This window comes from Ceratotherium simum, chromosome 30, assembly GCF_057802395.1.
Source record: "Ceratotherium simum simum isolate JZ-2026a chromosome 30, ASM5780239v1, whole genome shotgun sequence".
In the NCBI taxonomy this organism is placed as follows: domain Eukaryota; kingdom Metazoa; phylum Chordata; class Mammalia; order Perissodactyla; family Rhinocerotidae; genus Ceratotherium; species Ceratotherium simum.
In genome coordinates this window covers 29,099,355-29,119,154 of record NC_141929.1, presented here as the reverse complement: position 1 = coordinate 29,119,154, position 19,800 = coordinate 29,099,355, and the positions used below count along the sequence as shown (strand labels likewise).

At 48.5% G+C, this 19,800-nt stretch overlaps 2 protein-coding genes across 2 annotated transcripts; both read left to right on the top strand.

Annotated features, from left to right (window-relative positions):
• Nucleotides 1–284: 284 nt before the first annotated feature.
• LOC147913137 (metallothionein-1-like) lies at nt 285–2,009 on the top strand. The gene is made up of 3 exons (XM_087420229.1): nt 285–425; nt 975–1,040; nt 1,762–2,009. The coding sequence occupies exons 1-3, from the start codon at nt 398–400 to the stop codon at nt 1,851–1,853; spliced, it is 186 nt and encodes a 61-aa protein (XP_087276355.1). The 5' UTR covers nt 285–397; the 3' UTR covers nt 1,854–2,009.
• Nucleotides 2,010–5,860: 3,851 nt separating this feature from the next.
• On the top strand, nt 5,861–7,567 carry LOC147913136 (metallothionein-1-like). The gene is made up of 3 exons (XM_087420338.1): nt 5,861–5,980; nt 6,533–6,598; nt 7,320–7,567. Exons 1-3 carry the CDS (start codon nt 5,953–5,955, stop codon nt 7,409–7,411), a joined length of 186 nt encoding a protein of 61 aa, XP_087276464.1. The 5' UTR covers nt 5,861–5,952; the 3' UTR covers nt 7,412–7,567.
• The last annotated feature ends 12,233 nt before the right edge of the window (nt 7,568–19,800 follow it).

The window sequence follows — 19,800 nt, the reverse complement described above, 5'->3', positions numbered from 1 at the left end:
GGGGCTGAGTTCCAGGAACACTTGGGGGCGGGGGTGGCGGCCACTCGGGGAAAACTGGGCAAGGGGCGGGCAAGAGGACAGGGACGCCACGTCCCGGCCGGCACACGATCACCTCCACACTAGCCACTGGGAAGGGCCCCCCCCCGCCGTGCGCACCGAGCCCAGCTGCGCCCTGCGAATCCTGCGCCCGGCCGGGTGCGCACCGCCCAGCCGAGGGCGCCGCGGGCCGAGCGGTCGCCAAGGGGCGGGGTGGACGGGCCGGGGCGGGGCCTTTGCGCCCGGGCCGCTGCCTCTGGCTAGAAAGGGAGCTCCCGGGCGCCTAAGCGCCACCGCGCTGTGGACCAGCCCGAGCATCTTCACCGCCAGCTTTGGACTTCTGGCCTCGCCTCGGCACGAAATGGACCCCAACTGCTCCTGCTCCACGGGTAGGGGAAGCCCAGCTCTCGGCCTCAGGATGCCCGTTTCCCAGGGGCAGGACAGAGCGTCCTTGGGGTGGAGGAGGCAGTGTTTTGAGTTTGAGCTGAGGTGGACTCCAGTTTGCACGTCTGTGCTTTCAGCCTGACCTGGCGCCTAAATGGCCCTTTAGCGCACTTCCATCCTCCCAGCAGCTTGCGTGTCAGAGGGGAGAGGCCTGAGGCTCAAGGCTGCCCTGCTCCACATCACCCAGGCGGTCAGGGGGCTTGTGTGCCCAGCCCCAGGGCTCTGTCCAGGCGTCTGAGTTGCCTGTGCTGGCTGGGAGGCAGGGGACATTGCCTCTTCTGGGCTCAGCCGTAAGGCCCTGTGGGGTCAGAACAGGAGAGCATCTGCCCATCCTGGCCTGTGGGAAGAGAAGGCGGGGTGAGGCTTCCCCCGGCCCTGAGTGGGACAGGAGCTCCCCCGTCTGACCCCGCCCTGAGCAGGAAGCATCTGTGGGCCCACTGCTGTATCTCCTGCCTCACCCCAGTGCTCACTGCCCGGCTTTCTCTTCCTTGCAGGTGAATCCTGCACCTGCCCTGGCTCCTGCAAATGCAAAGAGTGCAAATGTGCCTCCTGCAAGAGGAGTGAGTGTGGGCCCTTCTGGGGGTCTGGGGGCCGGGCTGAGTCAGAGACAGCACCCAGAGCTCAGCAGGCAGGAGCGGGCCAGGGAGCCCGCCTCCTGGCGTCCATTTCGCTCAGCAGTTGGTTCAGGGCCAGAGCCTAAAGAGCTATCAAGATGGTTGAGCCCCACTTTCATTCTATAACGAGGAATGAGGCCCAGACAAGTGACCACCAGTCCGGCAACGACCTGGTACTGGAACTGGGTCTCCTGGCTCCCGAGGCAGCTTTCTTCATGCTCTCAGGGGCTGAAGCGCTCTATGGACATGAACTAGTGAGCGTGGTGTGGTTTCTCTGACCTGCCGGTGCAGCCCCGTCCGTCCAGGCAGCCCAGAGCTCCCCGGCCCTCCTGGGAGCTGCTCTGGCAGGAGTTTGCCCGTCTCTGACCTTGAGCGCTTGCCTCGCTTCATTTTCGGGCTCTGGGGGGCTGGCCTTCTCTTGCCCCAGAGGCCCTGTCACTGCCTCTCCAGGCTGTCTGCCCTGTCCTGGTCTCTGGAGGGGCAAAACAGCCTTTTCCCATGAGCAGGAGGTTTTCCAAAGATTCTACCAATTGTCTGCGGACAGAGCATGCCACCCTAAGCTCAGGCTCCCGTGAGGCTGGGGGCAGAGCTTTTCCAGGCCTGCGGTTGGGAAAGGAGGTCCCGGTGATGTCTGCTCTGACCCCTCCCTCTGCCCTGTCTTCCCCAGGCTGTTGCTCCTGCTGCCCCGTGGGCTGTGCCAGGTGTGCCCAGACCTGCATCTGCAAAGGGGCATCGGACAAGTGCAGCTGCTGCGCCTGAAGTCGGGGAGAGCCTGCTCCCGACGGAAACAGAGCAACACGTACACGTACACGCACAGACGCACACACCCCTGCATTTTTACACATCGTTTCATACACTCCCGACCTGTTTGCAACCTATGAAATCTGTGAGCTCTAATAAACGTTGTTGACTCGATTCTGGCTGTGTTTTCATCCGTGTGTCTTGGAAATCAGGGAGTGCGTGCCCATCACGGCTGGGGTGGGAGATTGGACGGGAAGTGCAGACACCCGGGTTCTGGACCCAAACTCTAGCCCCTAACCAACCGAATGCCTGAAGCAAGTCAGGATCCCTCTCTGAGCTTCAGTTTCTCAGCTGAAAATGAAAGCGTCACCCAGGTGACAGAAGGGCACGGGGCAGACAGAGGTTCCCCTCTGCTCTCACTGTAAGCGTTGAGGGCATAGAATCTTCTCCATTTCTCATTTCGCTGTCTGGGGACCCCCTGACAAACTTCAGTCCTGGGAGATGTCAGGCTTCCAAAGTCCTCAGAGCGGGTGGAATTCAACTCCCAACTTGTCTGACTTCTACACGGGGCTTGTTCTTGAACCAAGGTCTTAAAGGACCTGTTTTTATTTTCTAACAGACATTTAAACTTTGGTCAACTAAAATGAAGCACTAAGAAAAACTTGAAAAGGACACGATATACAAAACCCAGTTTGAGATTCGACACACATCCTGTCAATATATCTTGAAGAACAAAGAAGAAAACTGTAGAGACTTAGAAATGCTGCTCAGAAAACAATACACCAAAAATTTATAAAATGTTGAAACCGAACGTTACATTAATAAAACAACAACAGAAAACGCTGCAATTTCTTCATTGAAGGTGTGCTTTGCGCACTGGCAACAAGTCACAACGGACCCCGGGTGTGGACCACGCACTCCTTGAGGAGCACTCCCCTCGAAATCCCCACGGGGGACCAGCACTCTTGGCTTGCCCAGTGTCGCTGATGGGACACTTGCCTCCCCTGAGAGCTCCCTGTGGTGACTGGGCTCTGAATCTTTGGAAGTTCCTCCCTTGGTCGGGCTGAGATCTGCCCCTCCTTCCCAATCCAGCCTTGGCTCCTTGAAACCGGCCAAGGGACCAGGGATTCGGAGGGAAGTGCCCAGCCAGTTCTCAGCAAGAATGTACCCGAGAATGGGTTCCGGATGAAGCACTTCAGGTCCGCCCTTGCAGGGGGGTGGTGGATTCTACCGTACGGAGAGTGTAGTGGTCTCTAGTAGGCAGGATTGAGGGGCTGAGTGACTTGGCATTTCTGCCAACGGTCGTGCTCCCGGCTACTTGTGGAGGGACCTGCTATTCGACGTTCAATCAGAGAGAAAGAAGCGTCACGTGGCCCAGGAGTCGGGACCTCCCTTACCCACGGGTGCCCTGTGTGAAGAGGGGACTTCAGAAGCCAGCCTGTGCCTAGTCCATGGGTGTTGGTGTCAGATGGTCCTGGTTCACAGCCCACTAAGCCACTCACTGGCCATGGGACCTGGGTAAGTCCTTGATACTCTCCGAGCCTCCACGTCCCCCTTTGTACGAAGGAGATGACGTCTCAATGCGGGAATTAAATGGGACACTGGCCTGGCTCCTAGCGCGGGCCCCGTACACAGTGTCCGTCATGGTCACTCTCCCCACACAGCCCCTGTGCAGAGGGAATCCTTGCAGCTCCCAACAAGCTCCTGGGGAAAGGCTCGTTGCTTTGGAAGCATGACTCTAAACCATGTTGGTTGGAGGTTAAGGATGGGGTTGGAACCTTGCTGATGCAGTGCCAGGGGGAGTGTGCATGACCTGCAGTGAGCCCCTAGGACAAGAGGCTTCCGGAGCATTCAGACAGACATGAAAGCCTTTCCCCCGCTTCAGGTCTTTCGGTTTTCAAAGACCCAGTGACTGAGACAGCAAACAGGAAGGGCAGGAGTGGTTGTGCCATCTTCCAGAGAGGGTAAGCCACCTGCCCAAGGTCACACAGCTGGAAAAGAATGGGATGAATGAGCCTATGCTACAGCAGGCCTCACCCTCTGGCACTGCTGGCAGATCACGATGTCACTGCATGCGCCATCGTGCCTATCCCACTTCCAAGCTGGAAGGGCCCTTGGAGATGGACGAATTTGGCCCTTGGTGGAGAGATGGGAAACTGGAGCCCAGAGAGGTCACAGAGCTATGCACAGGGATCCCCCTGCCAGCTCAGGGCTCTGCCCACTGCTGCCTCTGGGCCAGGTGTTCAGTGTCCCCGTCTTTCCTGTGATGTCGTGATGGAGGGCGGTGGGGGAGGGCATGATGCTGCAGTCAGCCTGCGGGAGTACCAACCCCACCTGGGTCACTCACAGCCCCGTGACGTAACCTGTCTGTGGCTCAGTCTCCTCCGCTGTCAAAGGGGCAAAATCCGGAAAAGCATACGGCTTAGAGGATGAAATGAGTCCGGACAAGTAAAGATCTTATGAAGGGGCCTGGCACGTGGTGAGGGGTCTAGGATATCAGCTAGTACTTCAATATTACTGTGCACAGTGTGGGAGATATTTATTGACGTCCAGACACATCAGCCAGGGCTGCAGGGCCTACTGCGTGTCCTGTGTTGTCCTCATCAACCACATGAGGATGTGACCTGGGGACCAGAGAGAGTCCTTCACTCTTCCTACACGACTGTGACAGGCACCAGGGACATGAGGCCATGAGGAACACTCTCTGGGCCTTCTCAGACATGGAAAGAAACCTGCCATTTCTTCCACCACCTAACCACATTTTATTGAACATTGTCCTTTGAAATCATTCCTATTTGCTTTCATGTATTTGTAGGAAAAGCAAACTCTTTATCACCACTGAAAGTGAGAACCAGCCTTATTCCAGACAAAGAAGATAGCCAGAAAATTGCACAGAGTTTTCACTTAGGGATCACTTTTCTTGCTGCCCACGGTTCAGCTGGCAGCTTGCTCTTCTCTAGAGGTTTCCAGAGCAGAGAGTGTTGTGGACAGAGCCAGACCAGAGGCTGGCTTGTCAGGGACCTTCCCTTTCCCTCGGCAGCCCGACTGGATTCACTTCCCAGCTGACTGACCTCGGGCAGGTCATTAGGACTCCATGTGCCGAGGTGTCCCAGTAGTAAAAAGGGCTCATAAATACAAGGATTTTCCTTTCAGCCTGTTGTGAGGGTACGAAGATAAAAAGTGACGAAAACACGGCCTGGCACACACTAAACGCCACGGAATTGTTAGGGATGTTGGAAGGAAAACAGCCCCTTTCTCGCTGTGTTATCTATGTCTCCCTGTGACCGACAACGATCCTTCCTTTGGGGCGACCGACGCTTTGGGACCGCCTGGAGTGAGGGCCCCCCGCAGGCTGTGGGGAGCACTAGACAGTTTCATGGAAAGGCCCCGGGGCAAACGTGCCCATATAAGTCTTCCGGCGGCGACCGGAAAGAAGGAAGGAGGCAGGGGTCTCTGTCCCCCTGTTGCAGTGGACAAGAGACAAGGGGCCGAAGGCCTGCGTGCGGACAGGGAGAAGAAATGGGGGTGGGAGGCGAGGGTCACATACTGGCCAGTCTCTGCACCCAACGCCCTCAGGTCTTGCCACTGCCCCCGCCAAGCCAGGGACGAGAGCGCCAGGCTGGGGTTGCACACGGGCTCCGGGAACGGGCCAACCTGAGCACGACAGCACAGAGGAAGCACGCGCGGGGGGCCGGGGATGGGGAAGACGGCGACGACTCGGGGGCTGAGTTCCAGGAACACTTGGGGGCGGGGGTGGCGGCCACTCGGGGAAAACTGGGCAAGGGGCGGGCAAGAGGACAGGGACGCCACGTCCCGGCCGGCACACGATCACCTCCACACTAGCCACTGGGAAGGGCCCCCCCCCGCCGTGCGCACCGAGCCCAGCTGCGCCCTGCGAATCCTGCGCCCGGCCGGGTGCGCACCGCCCAGCCGAGGGCGCCGCGGGCCGAGCGGTCGCCAAGGGGCGGGGTGGACGGGCCGGGGCGGGGCCTTTGCGCCCGGGCCGCTGCCTCTGGCTAGAAAGGGAGCTCCCGGGCGCCTAAGCGCCACCGCGCTGTGGACCAGCCCGAGCATCTTCACCGCCAGCTTTGGACTTCTGGCCTCGCCTCGGCACGAAATGGACCCCAACTGCTCCCGCTCCACGGGTAGGGGAAGCCCAGCTCTCGGCCTCAGGATGCCCGTTTCCCAGGGGCAGGACAGAGCGTCCTTGGGGTGGAGGAGGCAGTGTTTTGAGTTTGAGCTGAGGTGGACTCCTTCAGTTTGCACGTCTGTGCTTTCAGCCTGACCTGGCGCCTAAATGGCCCTTTAGCGCACTTCCATCCTCCCAGCAGCTTGCGTGTCAGAGGGGAGAGGCCTGAGGCTCAAGGCTGCCCTGCTCCACATCACCCAGGCGGTCAGGGGGCTTGTGTGCCCAGCCCCAGGGCTCTGTCCAGGCGTCTGAGTTGCCTGTGCTGGCTGGGAGGCAGGGGACATTGCCTCTTCTGGGCTCAGCCGTAAGGCCCTGTGGGGTCAGAACAGGAGAGCATCTGCCCATCCTGGCCTGTGGGAAGAGAAGGCGGGGTGAGGCTTCCCCCGGCCCTGAGTGGGACAGGAGCTCCCCCGTCTGACCCCGCCCTGAGCAGGAAGCATCTGTGGGCCCACTGCTGTATCTCCTGCCTCACCCCAGTGCTCACTGCCCGGCTTTCTCTTCCTTGCAGGTGAATCCTGCACCTGCCCTGGCTCCTGCAAATGCAAAGAGTGCAAATGTGCCTCCTGCAAGAGGAGTGAGTGTGGGCCCTTCTGGGGGTCTGGGGGCCGGGCTGAGTCAGAGACAGCACCCAGAGCTCAGCAGGCAGGAGCGGGCCAGGGAGCCCGCCTCCTGGCGTCCATTTCGCTCAGCAGTTGGTTCAGGGCCAGAGCCTAAAGAGCTATCAAGATGGTTGAGCCCCACTTTCATTCTATAACGAGGAATGAGGCCCAGACAAGTGACCACCAGTCCGGCAACGACCTGGTACTGGAACTGGGTCTCCTGGCTCCCGAGGCAGCTTTCTTCATGCTCTCAGGGGCTGAAGCGCTCTATGGACATGAACTAGTGAGCGTGGTGTGGTTTCTCTGACCTGCCGGTGCAGCCCCGTCCGTCCAGGCAGCCCAGAGCTCCCCGGCCCTCCTGGGAGCTGCTCTGGCAGGAGTTTGCCCGTCTCTGACCTTGAGCGCTTGCCTCGCTTCATTTTCGGGCTCTGGGGGGCTGGCCTTCTCTTGCCCCAGAGGCCCTGTCACTGCCTCTCCAGGCTGTCTGCCCTGTCCTGGTCTCTGGAGGGGCAAAACAGCCTTTTCCCATGAGCAGGAGGTTTTCCAAAGATTCTACCAATTGTCTGCGGACAGAGCATGCCACCCTAAGCTCAGGCTCCCGTGAGGCTGGGGGCAGAGCTTTTCCAGGCCTGCGGTTGGGAAAGGAGGTCCCGGTGATGTCTGCTCTGACCCCTCCCTCTGCCCTGTCTTCCCCAGGCTGTTGCTCCTGCTGCCCCGTGGGCTGTGCCAGGTGTGCCCAGACCTGCATCTGCAAAGGGGCATCGGACAAGTGCAGCTGCTGCGCCTGAAGTCGGGGAGAGCCTGCTCCCGACGGAAACAGAGCAACACGCACACGTACACGCACAGACGCACACACCCCTGCATTTTTACACATCGTTTCATACACTCCCGACCTGTTTGCAACCTATGAAATCTGTGAGCTCTAATAAACGTTGTTGACTCGATTCTGGCTGTGTTTTCATCCGTGTGTCTTGGAAATCAGGGAGTGCGTGCCCATCACGGCTGGGGTGGGAGATTGGACGGGAAGTGCAGACACCCGGGTTCTGGACCCAAACTCTAGCCCCTAACCAACCGAATGCCTGAAGCAAGTCAGGATCCTCTCTCTGAGCTTCAGTTTCTCAGCTGAAAATGAAAGCGTCACCCAGGTGACAGAGGGGCCCGGGGCAGCGAGAGCTTCCGCTCTGCTCTCACTGTAAGCGTTGAGGGCATAGAATCTTCTCCATTTCTCATTTCGCTGTCTGGGGACCCCCTGACAAACTTCAGTCCTGGGAGATGTCAGGCTTCCAAAGTCCTCAGAGCGGGTGGAATTCAACTCCCAACTTGTCTGACTTCTACACGGGGCTTGTTCTTGAACCAAGGTCTTAAAGGACCTGTTTTTATTTTCTAACAGACATTTAAACTTTGGTCAACTAAAATGAAGCACTAAGAAAAACTTGAAAAGGACACGATATACAAAACCCAGTTTGAGATTCGACACACATCCTGTCAATATATCTTGAAGAACAAAGAAGAAAACTGTAGAGACTTAGAAATGCTGCTCAGAAAACAATACACCAAAAATTTATAAAATGTTGAAACCGAACGTTACATTAATAAAACAACAGAAAACGCTGCAATTTCTTCATTGAAGGTGTGCTTTGCGCACTGGCAACAAGTCACAACGGACCCCGGGTGTGGACCACGCACTCCTTGAGGAGCACTCCCCTCGAAATCCCCACGGGGGACCAGCACTCTTGGCTTGCCCAGTGTCGCTGATGGGACACTTGCCTCCCCTGAGAGCTCCCTGTGGTGACTGGGCTCTGAATCTTTGGAAGTTCCTCCCTTGGTCGGGCTGAGATCTGCCCCTCCTTCCCAATCCAGCCTTGGCTCCTTGAAACCGGCCAAGGGACCAGGGATTCGGAGGGAAGTGCCCAGCCAGTTCTCAGCAAGAATGTACCCGAGAATGGGTTCCGGATGAAGCACTTCAGGTCCGCCCTTGCAGGGGGGTGGTGGATTCTACCGTACGGAGAGTGTAGTGGTCTCTAGTAGGCAGGATTGAGGGGCTGAGTGACTTGGCATTTCTGCCAACGGTCGTGCTCCCGGCTACTTGTGGAGGGACCTGCTATTCGACGTTCAATCAGAGAGAAAGAAGCGTCACGTGGCCCAGGAGTCGGGACCTCCCTTACCCACGGGTGCCCTGTGTGAAGAGGGGACTTCAGAAGCCAGCCTGTGCCTAGTCCATGGGTGTTGGTGTCAGATGGTCCTGGTTCACAGCCCACTAAGCCACTCACTGGCCATGGGACCTGGGTAAGTCCTTGATACTCTCCGAGCCTCCACGTCCCCCTTTGTACGAAGGAGATGACGTCTCAATGCGGGGAATTAAATGGGACAGTGGCCTGGCTCCTAGCGAGGGCCCCGTACACAGTGTCCGTCATGGTCACTCTCCCCACACAGCCCCTGTGCAGAGGGAATCCTTGCAGCTCCCAACAAGCTCCTGGGGAAAGGCTCGTTGCTTTGGAAGCATGACTCTGGGTCGTAGGCTAGAGATGGGGTTGGAACCTTGCTGATGCAGTGCCAGGGGGAGTGTGGATGACCTGCAGTGAGCCCCTAGGACAAGAGGCTTCCGGAGCATTCAGACAGACATGAAAGCCTTTCCCCCGCTTCAGGTCTTTCGGTTTTCAAAGACCCAGTGACTGAGACAGCAAACAGGAAGGGCAGGAGTGGTTGTGCCATCTTCCAGAGAGGGTAAGCCACCTGCCCAAGGTCACACAGCTGGAAAAGAATGGGATGAATGAGCCTATGCTACAGCAGGCCTCACCCTCTGGCACTGCTGGCAGATCACGATGTCACTGCATGCGCCATCGTGCCTATCCCACTTCCAAGCTGGAAGGGCCCTTGGAGATGGACTAATTTGGCGCTTGGTGGAGAGACGGGAAACCGAAGCCCAGAGAGGTCACAGAGCTATGCACAGGGATCCCCCTGCCAGCTCAGTGCTCTTCCCACTGCTGCCTCTGGGCCAGGTGTTCAGTGGCCCCGTCTTTCCTGTGAAATCATGATGGAAAATGGTGTGTGAGGGCATTATGCTGCAGTCATCCTGCATGAGTGCCAACCGCACCTGGTCACATCTGGCCCCAGGACATAACCTCTTTGTGGCTCAGCCTCCTCTACAGTGAAAGGGGCAAAATATCGGAAAGGATATTGCTCACAGGATGAAATGAGTCAGGGCAATTAGAGAACTTAGTAAGATGCTTGGCACATTGTGAGTTGTGTCTCATATTAGCTATTACTTCATTATCATTATGCATAGCACAGGGGATATTTCTTTACCTACAGACAAATCAGGTAGGGCTGGGGGGCCTACTGTGTGTCCTGTGTGTCCTCATCAACTACATAAGGATGTGACCTGGGGACCAGAGAGAGTCCTTCACTCTTCCCACCGATCTGTGATGGGCACCAGTGACACAAAGCCATGAAGAACACTCTCTGGGCCTTCACAGTCACCGAAAGCAACCTGCCATTTCTTCTACCAGCTAACCACATTTTATTTAACACTGTCCTTTTAAATGATTCCTATTTTCTTTCATGTATTTGTATGAAAAGCAAACTCTTTATCACTACTGGCAGTGAGAATCAGTCCTATTCCAGACATGGAAGATAGTCAGATAATTATACAGATTTTTCACTAGGGATTACTTTTCTTGCTGCCCACGGTTGAGCTGGCAGCTTGCTCTTGTTGAAAGGTTTCCAGAGTAGAGAGTGTTGTGGACAGACCCAGACCAAAGTCTGCCTTGTTGAGGACTTTCTCTTTTGCTTGGGAGGCTGACTGGATTCAGTTCCCAGCTCTGGGACCTGGGGCAGGTCATTTAGACTCCCTGTGCTGAGTTGTCCTATTAGTAAAATGGAGTCATAAATACAGGGATTTTCATTTCTGTTTGTTGTGAGGGCACAAAGATCAAAAGTGATTAAAGCATGGGCTGGCACACATTAAATTCTGCATAATTATTGATGTCGAACCTGAAGTAAGTTGGCTGACCTGTCACACAGCAAGACAATTTCTGACACTGGTGGAGTGGAAGAAAGAAAGAATTTTATTGCAAGGTGCTGAGCAAGGAAAATGGGCAGCTAACAAACTCCCCTAAAAGCTACAAGCAAGGGTTTTCATTTGGGGTTTTAGGTAGAGGAGGAGGAGCGTGTGGCCTTGGGGCTGAAGTTCTAAGACTCCTCCACACAGGTGTTACTATCTGTTTTATATGTTGCATGTGGTGGGTTTTTAGTCTTTGATGGCTAAAGCTTACAATCAGTCATTTTAGCTTCTGAATGCTCCTGCAAGATGCTTAGTCAGGCGGGGAGCTGTCGGCACATTCCTCTCTTATCCCAGTGGTCCTTCTGGTGTTCTTCAAGGTGAGATCAGAAACTGGTTATTTTGTTTCCCAGGTTAACCTGGTGGGTACAAGACATACTTTCACCATAATCCAGGGAAATTTTAACTCCTTCATCCTCAGGGTCAATCCCCACTCTCTTTTGATTGAGCCTTAATCTTGGGGAATGGGGGCAAAGACTGCTCCAGCTGCTTCCTGCTGTGAAAGGGCAAAGTTCAAGGTCAAAGGAATGAAATAGTTCTACCTTTATTTTAAAATATTCTTGGGCACCAGGTGGGGGAGAGGGAGGTATGATCTGCATGACTAATATCTTAGTACTCTGCTCAATGGCTTTGGAACAACACTTAAGTCCACATTCTTTAATTACATAGACAACCACACATATTAGCCCAATAGACAGCCCAATCTTAGCATTCCCTCTGTAATGGACCTTTATCCTTTGGGAATCCAGGAGAAGAGGCCTGTAAACCAATCAAGGTTAGGACCTGGAACCTGAAGTGAAATCTGATGTTGCCACGTAGCCTGCTGTCTAATAGTCCAACAAGTAAGGTAAGAACTTGGAGTCATTTATTATGTATCTTTAGGAGACCATCTTCTCTACAGCAATTTGAGGTCTATCAGAGCTTCACTTCTCCATTCGGAGAAGTCAGTGTCTACATTAAGAAGTCAGCCAAGGTTTGGGTGATCCTGGTTGTGATGTTGGTCTATGGCATGGTTCCCATTCCCTGTGGCATTTCTTGTATGGTCCCATCCAGTGGAGATGGAGTTGATATTCTGGGTGCTTGTTTTTCCAGGATTTTAATAGGACCCAGTCTCCACAAAAAAAGATGGTGCAGAGGAACATCTGACAGTGTCTAGTTCCTTAATTTGAGTTCTCTCTTGGTTTTTCGTATCATCTCTAGAACATAGGGAAGATATCCCAAAGTTAGGCCTATATTGTGCAAGCAAGTAACCAGATATTTAATAAGAAGCATTTCTAGAGAAAGAAAAAGAAAACAAGGTTAATGGTTGGAGCAAATTATAAATTAATTCCTGAGCCCAACAGATGACAAGTCAAGAAGATTTCTAGATTTCAGGGTCAAAGCATCTTTTGCAGTTTGAAATGTCTCTGATGATGTCATTGAATGCTTGGGTAAAATTTTTGAGTGGCTTATACAGCAATAGACATGAAGATTTTCTAAACATGAGCTATCATGCTGTTCTATCTTGTATTTACGTTAAGTTTTCCAGCTTCAGTTTGTCAATAGAAAACAAAACCTTAAAGATAATTAACAGAAACAGAATCCAAAATCCACAAAGGTGTGTTATACTTTCTATTGAAACATAATTTTTCTCTCTGAAATCAACCTCATTTTTACCAAAGATAGCTAAATTAAGACTCATTTGTTCACAAAATAAGTCTAGTTTCAATAAACTTGGCCCAACTATCTTCATAAGAATAGCAATTGATCATATAGGCTCTTTTAAATCTGCTTTGCTGGAACTTTTCATAAGGAATCTCAGATTGAAATTTAAAGGACCCTCAGGCCAGAAAAGCCAAGTCAAGGACTTGTCATCACACTCTGCCAGCAATGCATACTGATTTGTGTTAATTCCTCTCTTTTTGAGGTCCCCAAAATAACCTGAGTTTCTTGCACCTGCCAGGGAAGTAACCTTCTTTACTCACCTGGTATGGTTGCTGGGAACCCTGTAAGCAAGCTACCGTATCCATATTTCTAAGTGGTTTTATTTGTTCCATAAAGTCAATCTTTGTCCCTTAAAGCTGTTTGGTCATATCTGAGTTTTTGCACGTGTCTCTCAAACATGACATTCCAGTCAAAACTGGGCCATGTTAACTGGTGTTTCCAATTGTATCCTGCAATAAGGAGAACAGATTCTTATTCAACTTATGCAAACAACTATAGAGCCGTGAAAATAAGAATACTCGCTCATGAAGAGTTTTCAAGTTCTGGAGGGATCAGATAGGGAGGAAAAGATAAATGCTTCAATTATGCTTACAAATGGCCATAAGTCATAGTTTCTTAAGAGAAAAGAGAAAATTTTCCCTTAAATCTGGAAAAACAAAAAATTAAAAGTCAGCAATATTTCAAATGAAAAGTCATAAAAATTATTAGCATCCACATTAATTTATTCATTCTCATATAGTCAATTCTTGATCTTGTTCTTCTGTTAAGATTTATGAGCCCATCATTTTCTTCATTAGAGTTCTGTAATTTCCTATCCAGCTGGGTTTTATGATGTGAAACTTTATCAGAAATCTGCATTCTAGAGCAAGTGTCAGAGTTCTTTCCATGAATCTCTCTAAAGATGAAACTCATCTGCAAAAAACAGAGTAAAACAACTGTCTGCAAATGAGACAAGACTTAAAATGTCATTGACAAAGAAACTTAGCCATTTCTGTGACATATTACACTTTGAAATAATAACCAAAATTATAACTGACAACCAACACAGATCAGAATATTAGGAAGGTCATATAATTTTTTAAGCATTTACATTAATATCATTTACTCACACACTATAACCTAGGAAGTTTAGCGTCGTGTATTTGACAATCATTCCCATGTAATTTAACATAACAAATAAGTCTAATTAGTTTAATATATCTCCTTATAGAAAGAGACAAAAAATTGTTTGAGAAGTCCCAAGGCCCACTGGAAATTCTCAAAGTTCTTTTTTAAGTCAAAAGAGAGACTTTACCTGGGATTCAAACCTTGGGGGAGTTTTTCAAAAATATCAAAAGGGTTTAAAACACTTGTTCAAAGAGGAAACAATGCTTAGTTATCCATTCAATCAAAGTGGCAATGGAAGATGTCAAAGGGAAACAGAGAGGCTTTAAACAATTTTTAAAAGAACCTTAATAGAGAGACCACAGACTTTTGAACATAGGAAATTATTTTAACAAAGTAGAGATTTTTTTCTCCCATAGGTAGACTTACTCAAACACAGTGAAAAACCCCGTTCAATCTCTTTATCAAGAGCAGACCAAAAGTTCAAAAACATCATCCTTTCAAGAGAGCGAAAGTCAGATTTTAATTTTGCACCAGCTTACTCTTGATATTGACACTCATTCGTTTAATTGAATACATTATAATCTCAGCCAACTTGATTAAATGTTGCACAAAACTCCTCAGGGTTTTACTTCCACAAACCTTCTGTCACTTACTTTTTACATTCAGAATTTGTCCCTGCTTTCTTTCCTTCTTTCTTCCTAGTACTTGAGGACAAATTTATCTGTCTTAACAAAACAACAAAAAAATCTCTGTTCTTTATGCCTTCTTTACTGAAAACATATAATTCACTTTCCTTGCATATAGACACACGTACTTCCTCATAGAAAATTCCCCTGCATGCACAAAACACGTTTATCAACAAGCCTAAGCATCTTTCAGTTTCTCTGAGATAAGAAACCAAAAGCAGACAAATGTATGCTTAGTAATCAATTTCTAATGTTTTATCTTATGCGGAAATGATCTAGATAGTCAATAAATTTCTGTCATTTCACTTAAGTTAGCAAAACTCTAAAGTTTCAAGTTACCAAAAAGATTTGGAGAGTTGTTTTTCAAGTATACAGACCGTAAAACATAACTATTGCACCCAAAAACTTTCACCCATTTTCATCTATCTAAATCATTTCTTCCCAACAATTAGGTTTAGATTACTTACAAAAACTTCATGTGACATTAAAGCAGTTAGCCATTATCTTTTAGTATATACACCACAACACATCATTATTGTTAAAAAGTTCCCCCAAAACTTTCATCCTTTTTAGATCTATTTAATTCACTGGTTGTCAACAATTATATTTAGATTGCCTACAAAAACCTCATGAGACATCAAAAAAAATCAGCTATTATTCTAACTAATTATGCTTTGCTGACAAATTTTGTAACAGAGATAACATATTTGTATCATATCCAATGTTGATAACTCTGAAATCATGTTTATTTCAATTAAACCAACACACTTAAACAAGTCTGATTCACCAAAGATCATTTTATGTCATGTTAACTTGAATGACATCTGGGCTAGTTTCTATTACATTCAGAATCAATTTTTATAAGCAGTTACTTCAAGCCAATTAAATAGAGCTTCTTAGAAATCAGATCATCTGTTGCAGCTTTTAGGATTCTCTCTTTACCTTTAATTCTGGACATTTTGATTATGATGTGTCTTGGTGTGGGCCTCTTTGGGTTTATCTTGTTTGGGGCTCTCTGTGCTTCCTGTACCTGGATGTCCGTTTCCTTCCTTAGGTTAGGGAAGTTTTCATCTATTATTTCATCAAACAGATTCTCTACCCCTTTGTCTCGCTCTCCTCCTTCTGGCACACCTATAACACGGATGTCAGTGCGCTTGATGTTGTCCCAGAGGTCCCTTAGACTGTCCTCACTCTTTTTAATTCTTTTTTCTTTTACGTGTTCAGCTTGGGTAATTTCTTCTAGTCTTTCATCCAGCTCACAGATCCGTTCTTCTGTATCCTCTACTCTGCTTTTGAGTCCCTCTAGTGAATTTTTCATTTCCAGTATTGTATTCTTCATTTCTGATTGGTTCTTTTTTATATCTTCCATTTCTTTGTTGACATTCTCACTGAGTTCATCTATTCTTCTCCCCAGACCAGTGAGCATCCTTAACACTCTTTGTTTGAACTCTCTGTTGGGTAGGTTGCTCATTTCTGTTTCACTTAGTTCCTTTTCTGGGGTTTTGTCCTGTTCCCTTACTTGGAATGTATTCCTTTGCCTCCTCATTTTGCCTCTTTCCCTGTGCTTGTGTCTGTGTATTAGGTAGGTCAGCTACGTCTCCTGCACTTGGATAGGTGACCTTATATAAGTGATGCCTTAGGAGGCCTGCCAGTATACAGACCATCCCTCAGTTCTCAATGTTCCAGGAGTGACCCCTATGTGGGCTACATGTGTCCTTCTGTTGTGGCGTGTTTGCTCTCCCTGTAGGCACCCAGGGAGGCTGAGTTATGCTCCTGGCCAGCTATTGTAATGCTCAGCTGCTTGTAGTTGTTGTGGGCCCTTCGGTCTCTTTATCAGGTGTGGCAAGCCCCAGCACAGTTGGCTGCAAGTTCTAATACAACATTTGTGTTGCAGTATTTCTTTTAAGTGAGTAGACCCCCAGTGTGGCAGGTTGTTAGGCTCAGGGGCTTACAATTGCTATAAGCCTCCAGCCTTTAGGTCTCTTGTCAGCTCTCTGAGGATTGCAGCTGGGTGGTGCTGGCCATAGGCACGGGAGCACCCAATTGTTTCAGGCTTGGAAGGTGGGGCAAACCCCCTATGTGGGTCTTTGAGAAGCACGCGTCTTCTGCAGCTGACAAGCTCCGCCACCCACAGGTCCACACACACAGTCAACACAGTCCTGCCCTGTGTGCATGCCCTGACCTCCTGAAGTGGATCCAGTCTCTCCACGGCAGGAGCCTCACACACCACCACTGCCCCACCCTCTCCACCTGCTCCTTGTGCAAGCCCTGTTCCACTGAAGTGGGCTCAGTTGCCAGGCTGCAGAGAATCCAGTCACCAATTTATGCAGGCCCACAAGTTGCCTGAGGGCTTGTTGTTGGGTGGGGTCAGTCCCTAGGGTGGGCTTTCTGCCCTGGCTGAGCTGGATTAAATCGGTGCTCTAGTGGGTGGGGCAGACCCTGGGCTAGCAGGCCTCAGGGACAACTCCAATGGCGTCTGTGTCAGCATGCCCACACCAGGCCACAACAGTGGCTGCCATCAATGTCCCAATCCCTGGAGAGGTCTCACCTCTCACTGCAATACACTCAGAATCTATCAGGTGAGTCTCTTTTCACCAAAGCACTGTGCACCTTTCTTTCTGGTGATTTTAGGTTGCTTTCTGAAATGGGTGAGTTTGAGTGTGGGCCCTTTAAGAGCCGTTTTAATTTTTTTGTGAACCAGCTTTTCTGGGGGTACTCCCCAATGTTTTAGTAGCAGGCAAAGTCAGATATTATGCCACTCCTCTCAATTCTGCTGGGTCCACAAAGTTCCTACAGTGGGGGCGCTCTCCGGCTCAGGGACCCACTCCTCCAGGGAGGGCTGCGTACCTTTGGGCTGCTCCCGGGTGGCCGTGAAACACTGCAGCTTGTGAAGGCGGCCTTTTTTCCTCTCCAGAAGGGAGTTTCTGCCTCTTCCACCTCAATTAGGATTGTCTTTTGTTGCAGGAGTTCCTCTTATCCAGTTTTCAGTTCTCTCTCAGGGGTAATTTTTCTACGAGTAGTTGTAAATTGGCTGTGTCTGCAGGAGGAGGTGAGTTCAGAGTCTGCTTACACCACCATCTTGACTTCTCTCTCTTAGGAAACCCCATAAGGCTATCAGCTGACTTCTCAGCAGAAACCTTACTGGCTAGAAGAGAGTGGCACGCTATATTTAAAGTGCTAAAAGGAAAAAAATTACAGCCAAGAATACTCTACCCGGCAAGGTTATCATTCAAAATGGAAGGAGAGATAATAAGTTTCCCAGACAAGCAAAAATTAAAGGAGTTTGTCACCAAGAAACCAGCGCTACAAGAAATGTTAAAGGCACTGATTTAAGGGGGAAAGAGAAGACCACAAATAGAAAAAATTATCTATTTCCATGATAAGAGGGTAATGGATACAAATGCACAAAAAAGAGGTTAGATATGATATCAAAAACATAAAATGAGGGAGGAAGGGAGTTAAAGAGTAGAGCTTTCAGACAGAGGTCAAACTAAAGAGACTATCAATTCTGTATAGAGGACTACTAAAACACTGAGAAAAAAAAGTTTAAAAATGGCAGTAAGTACATACTTATCAATAGCTACTTTAAACGTCAATGGACTGAATGCTCCAATTAAAAGGCATAGGGTGACTGATTGGGTAAAAAAACAAGACCCATATATATATGCTGCATACAAGAGATGCACTTCAGACCTAAAGACGCTCACAAAGTGAAAGTGAAGGGATAGAAAAAGATTGCCATGCAAATGGCAATGAAAAGAAAGCTGGGGTAACAATACTCATATCAGACAAAATAAACTTTAAATAAAAACTGTAAAAAGAGACAAAGACGGGCATTACATAACAATCAAGGGAACAATCCAACAAGAGGATATGACACTTGTAAATATCTACTCACCCAACATAGGAGCACCTAAATATATAAAGCAATTGTTAACAGACATAAAAAGAGAAATAGACAGTAACACAATAATAGTAGGGGACTTTAACACTCCACTTACACCAACGGGTAGATCATCCAAACAGAAGATCAATAAGGAAACATTGGCCTTAAATGACACACTAGAACAGATGGACTTAGCAGATATATACAGAACATTCCATCCAAAAACCGAAGAATACACGTTCTTTTCAAATGCACATGGAACATTCTCCAGGATTGATCACATATTAGGCCACAAAACAAGTGTATATAAATTTAAGAAGATTGAAGTAATACCAAGCATCTTTTCTGACTGCAACGGTATGAAACTAGAAATCAACTATAGGAAGAAAATCAGAAAAGCCACAAATACTTGGACATTAAACAAAATGCTACTGAACAACAATTCGGTCAACGAAGAAATCAAAGGAGAAATCAAAAAATACCTGGAGACAAATGAAAATGAAAATATGACATGCCAGAATTTAAGGGATACAGCAAAAGCGGTTCTAAGAGGGAAGTTTATAGCAGTACAGGCCTATCTCAACAAACAAGAAAAATCTCAAATAAACAATCTAACAATGCACCTAAAGGAACTGGAAAAAGAGGAACAAACACAGCCCAAAATCAGTAGAAGAAGGGAAATAATAAAAATCAGAGCAGAAATAAATGAAATAGAGAGTACAAAAAAAGTAGAAAAAATTAATAAAACCAAAAGCTGGTTCTTTGAAAAGATAAACAAAATTGACAAACCTTTAGCTAGACTCACCAAGAAAAAAAGAGAGAAGGCTCAAATAAGTAAAATCAGAAATGAAAGAGGAGAAATTACAACAGACACCTCAGAAATGCAAAAGATTATAAGAGAATACTATGAAAAACTATATGCCAACAAATTCGACAATCTGGAAGAAATGGATAAATTCTTAGAATCATACAACCTTCCAAAACTGGATCAAGAAGAAATAGAGAATTTGAATAGGCCAATCACCAGTAAGGAGATCGAAACAGTAATCCAAAACCTCCCCAAAAATAAAAGTCCAGGACCAGATGGCTTCCTTGGTGAATTCTACCGAACATTCAAAGAAGACTTAATACCTATCCTTCTCAAACTCTTCCAAAAAATTGAGGAGGGGGGGAAGCTCCCTAACTCATTCTATGAAGCTGACATTACGCTGATACCAAAACCAGACAAGGACAACACAAAAAAAGAAAATTACAGGCGAATATCACTGATGAACATCGATGCAAAAATCCTCAACAAAATACTAGCAAATCGCATACAATAATACATTAAAAAGATTATACACCATGATCAAGTGGGATTTATTCCAGGGATGCAGGGATGGTTCAACATTCACAAATCAACCAACGTGATACACCACGTTAATAAAATGAAGAATAAAAATCACATGATCATCTCAATAGATGCAGAGGAAGCATTTGACAAGATATGGCATCCATTTATGATAAAAACTCTGAATAAAATGGGTATAGAAGGAAAGTACTTCAACATAATAAAGGTCATATATGACAAACCCACAGCTAATATCATCCTCAATGATGAAAAACGGAAAGCTATCCCTCTAAGAACAGGAACCAGACAAGGATGCTCACTCTCACCATCCTATTTAACATAGTATTGGAAGTCCTAGCCAGAGCAATCAGGAAAGAAAAAGAAATAAAAGGGATCCAAACTGG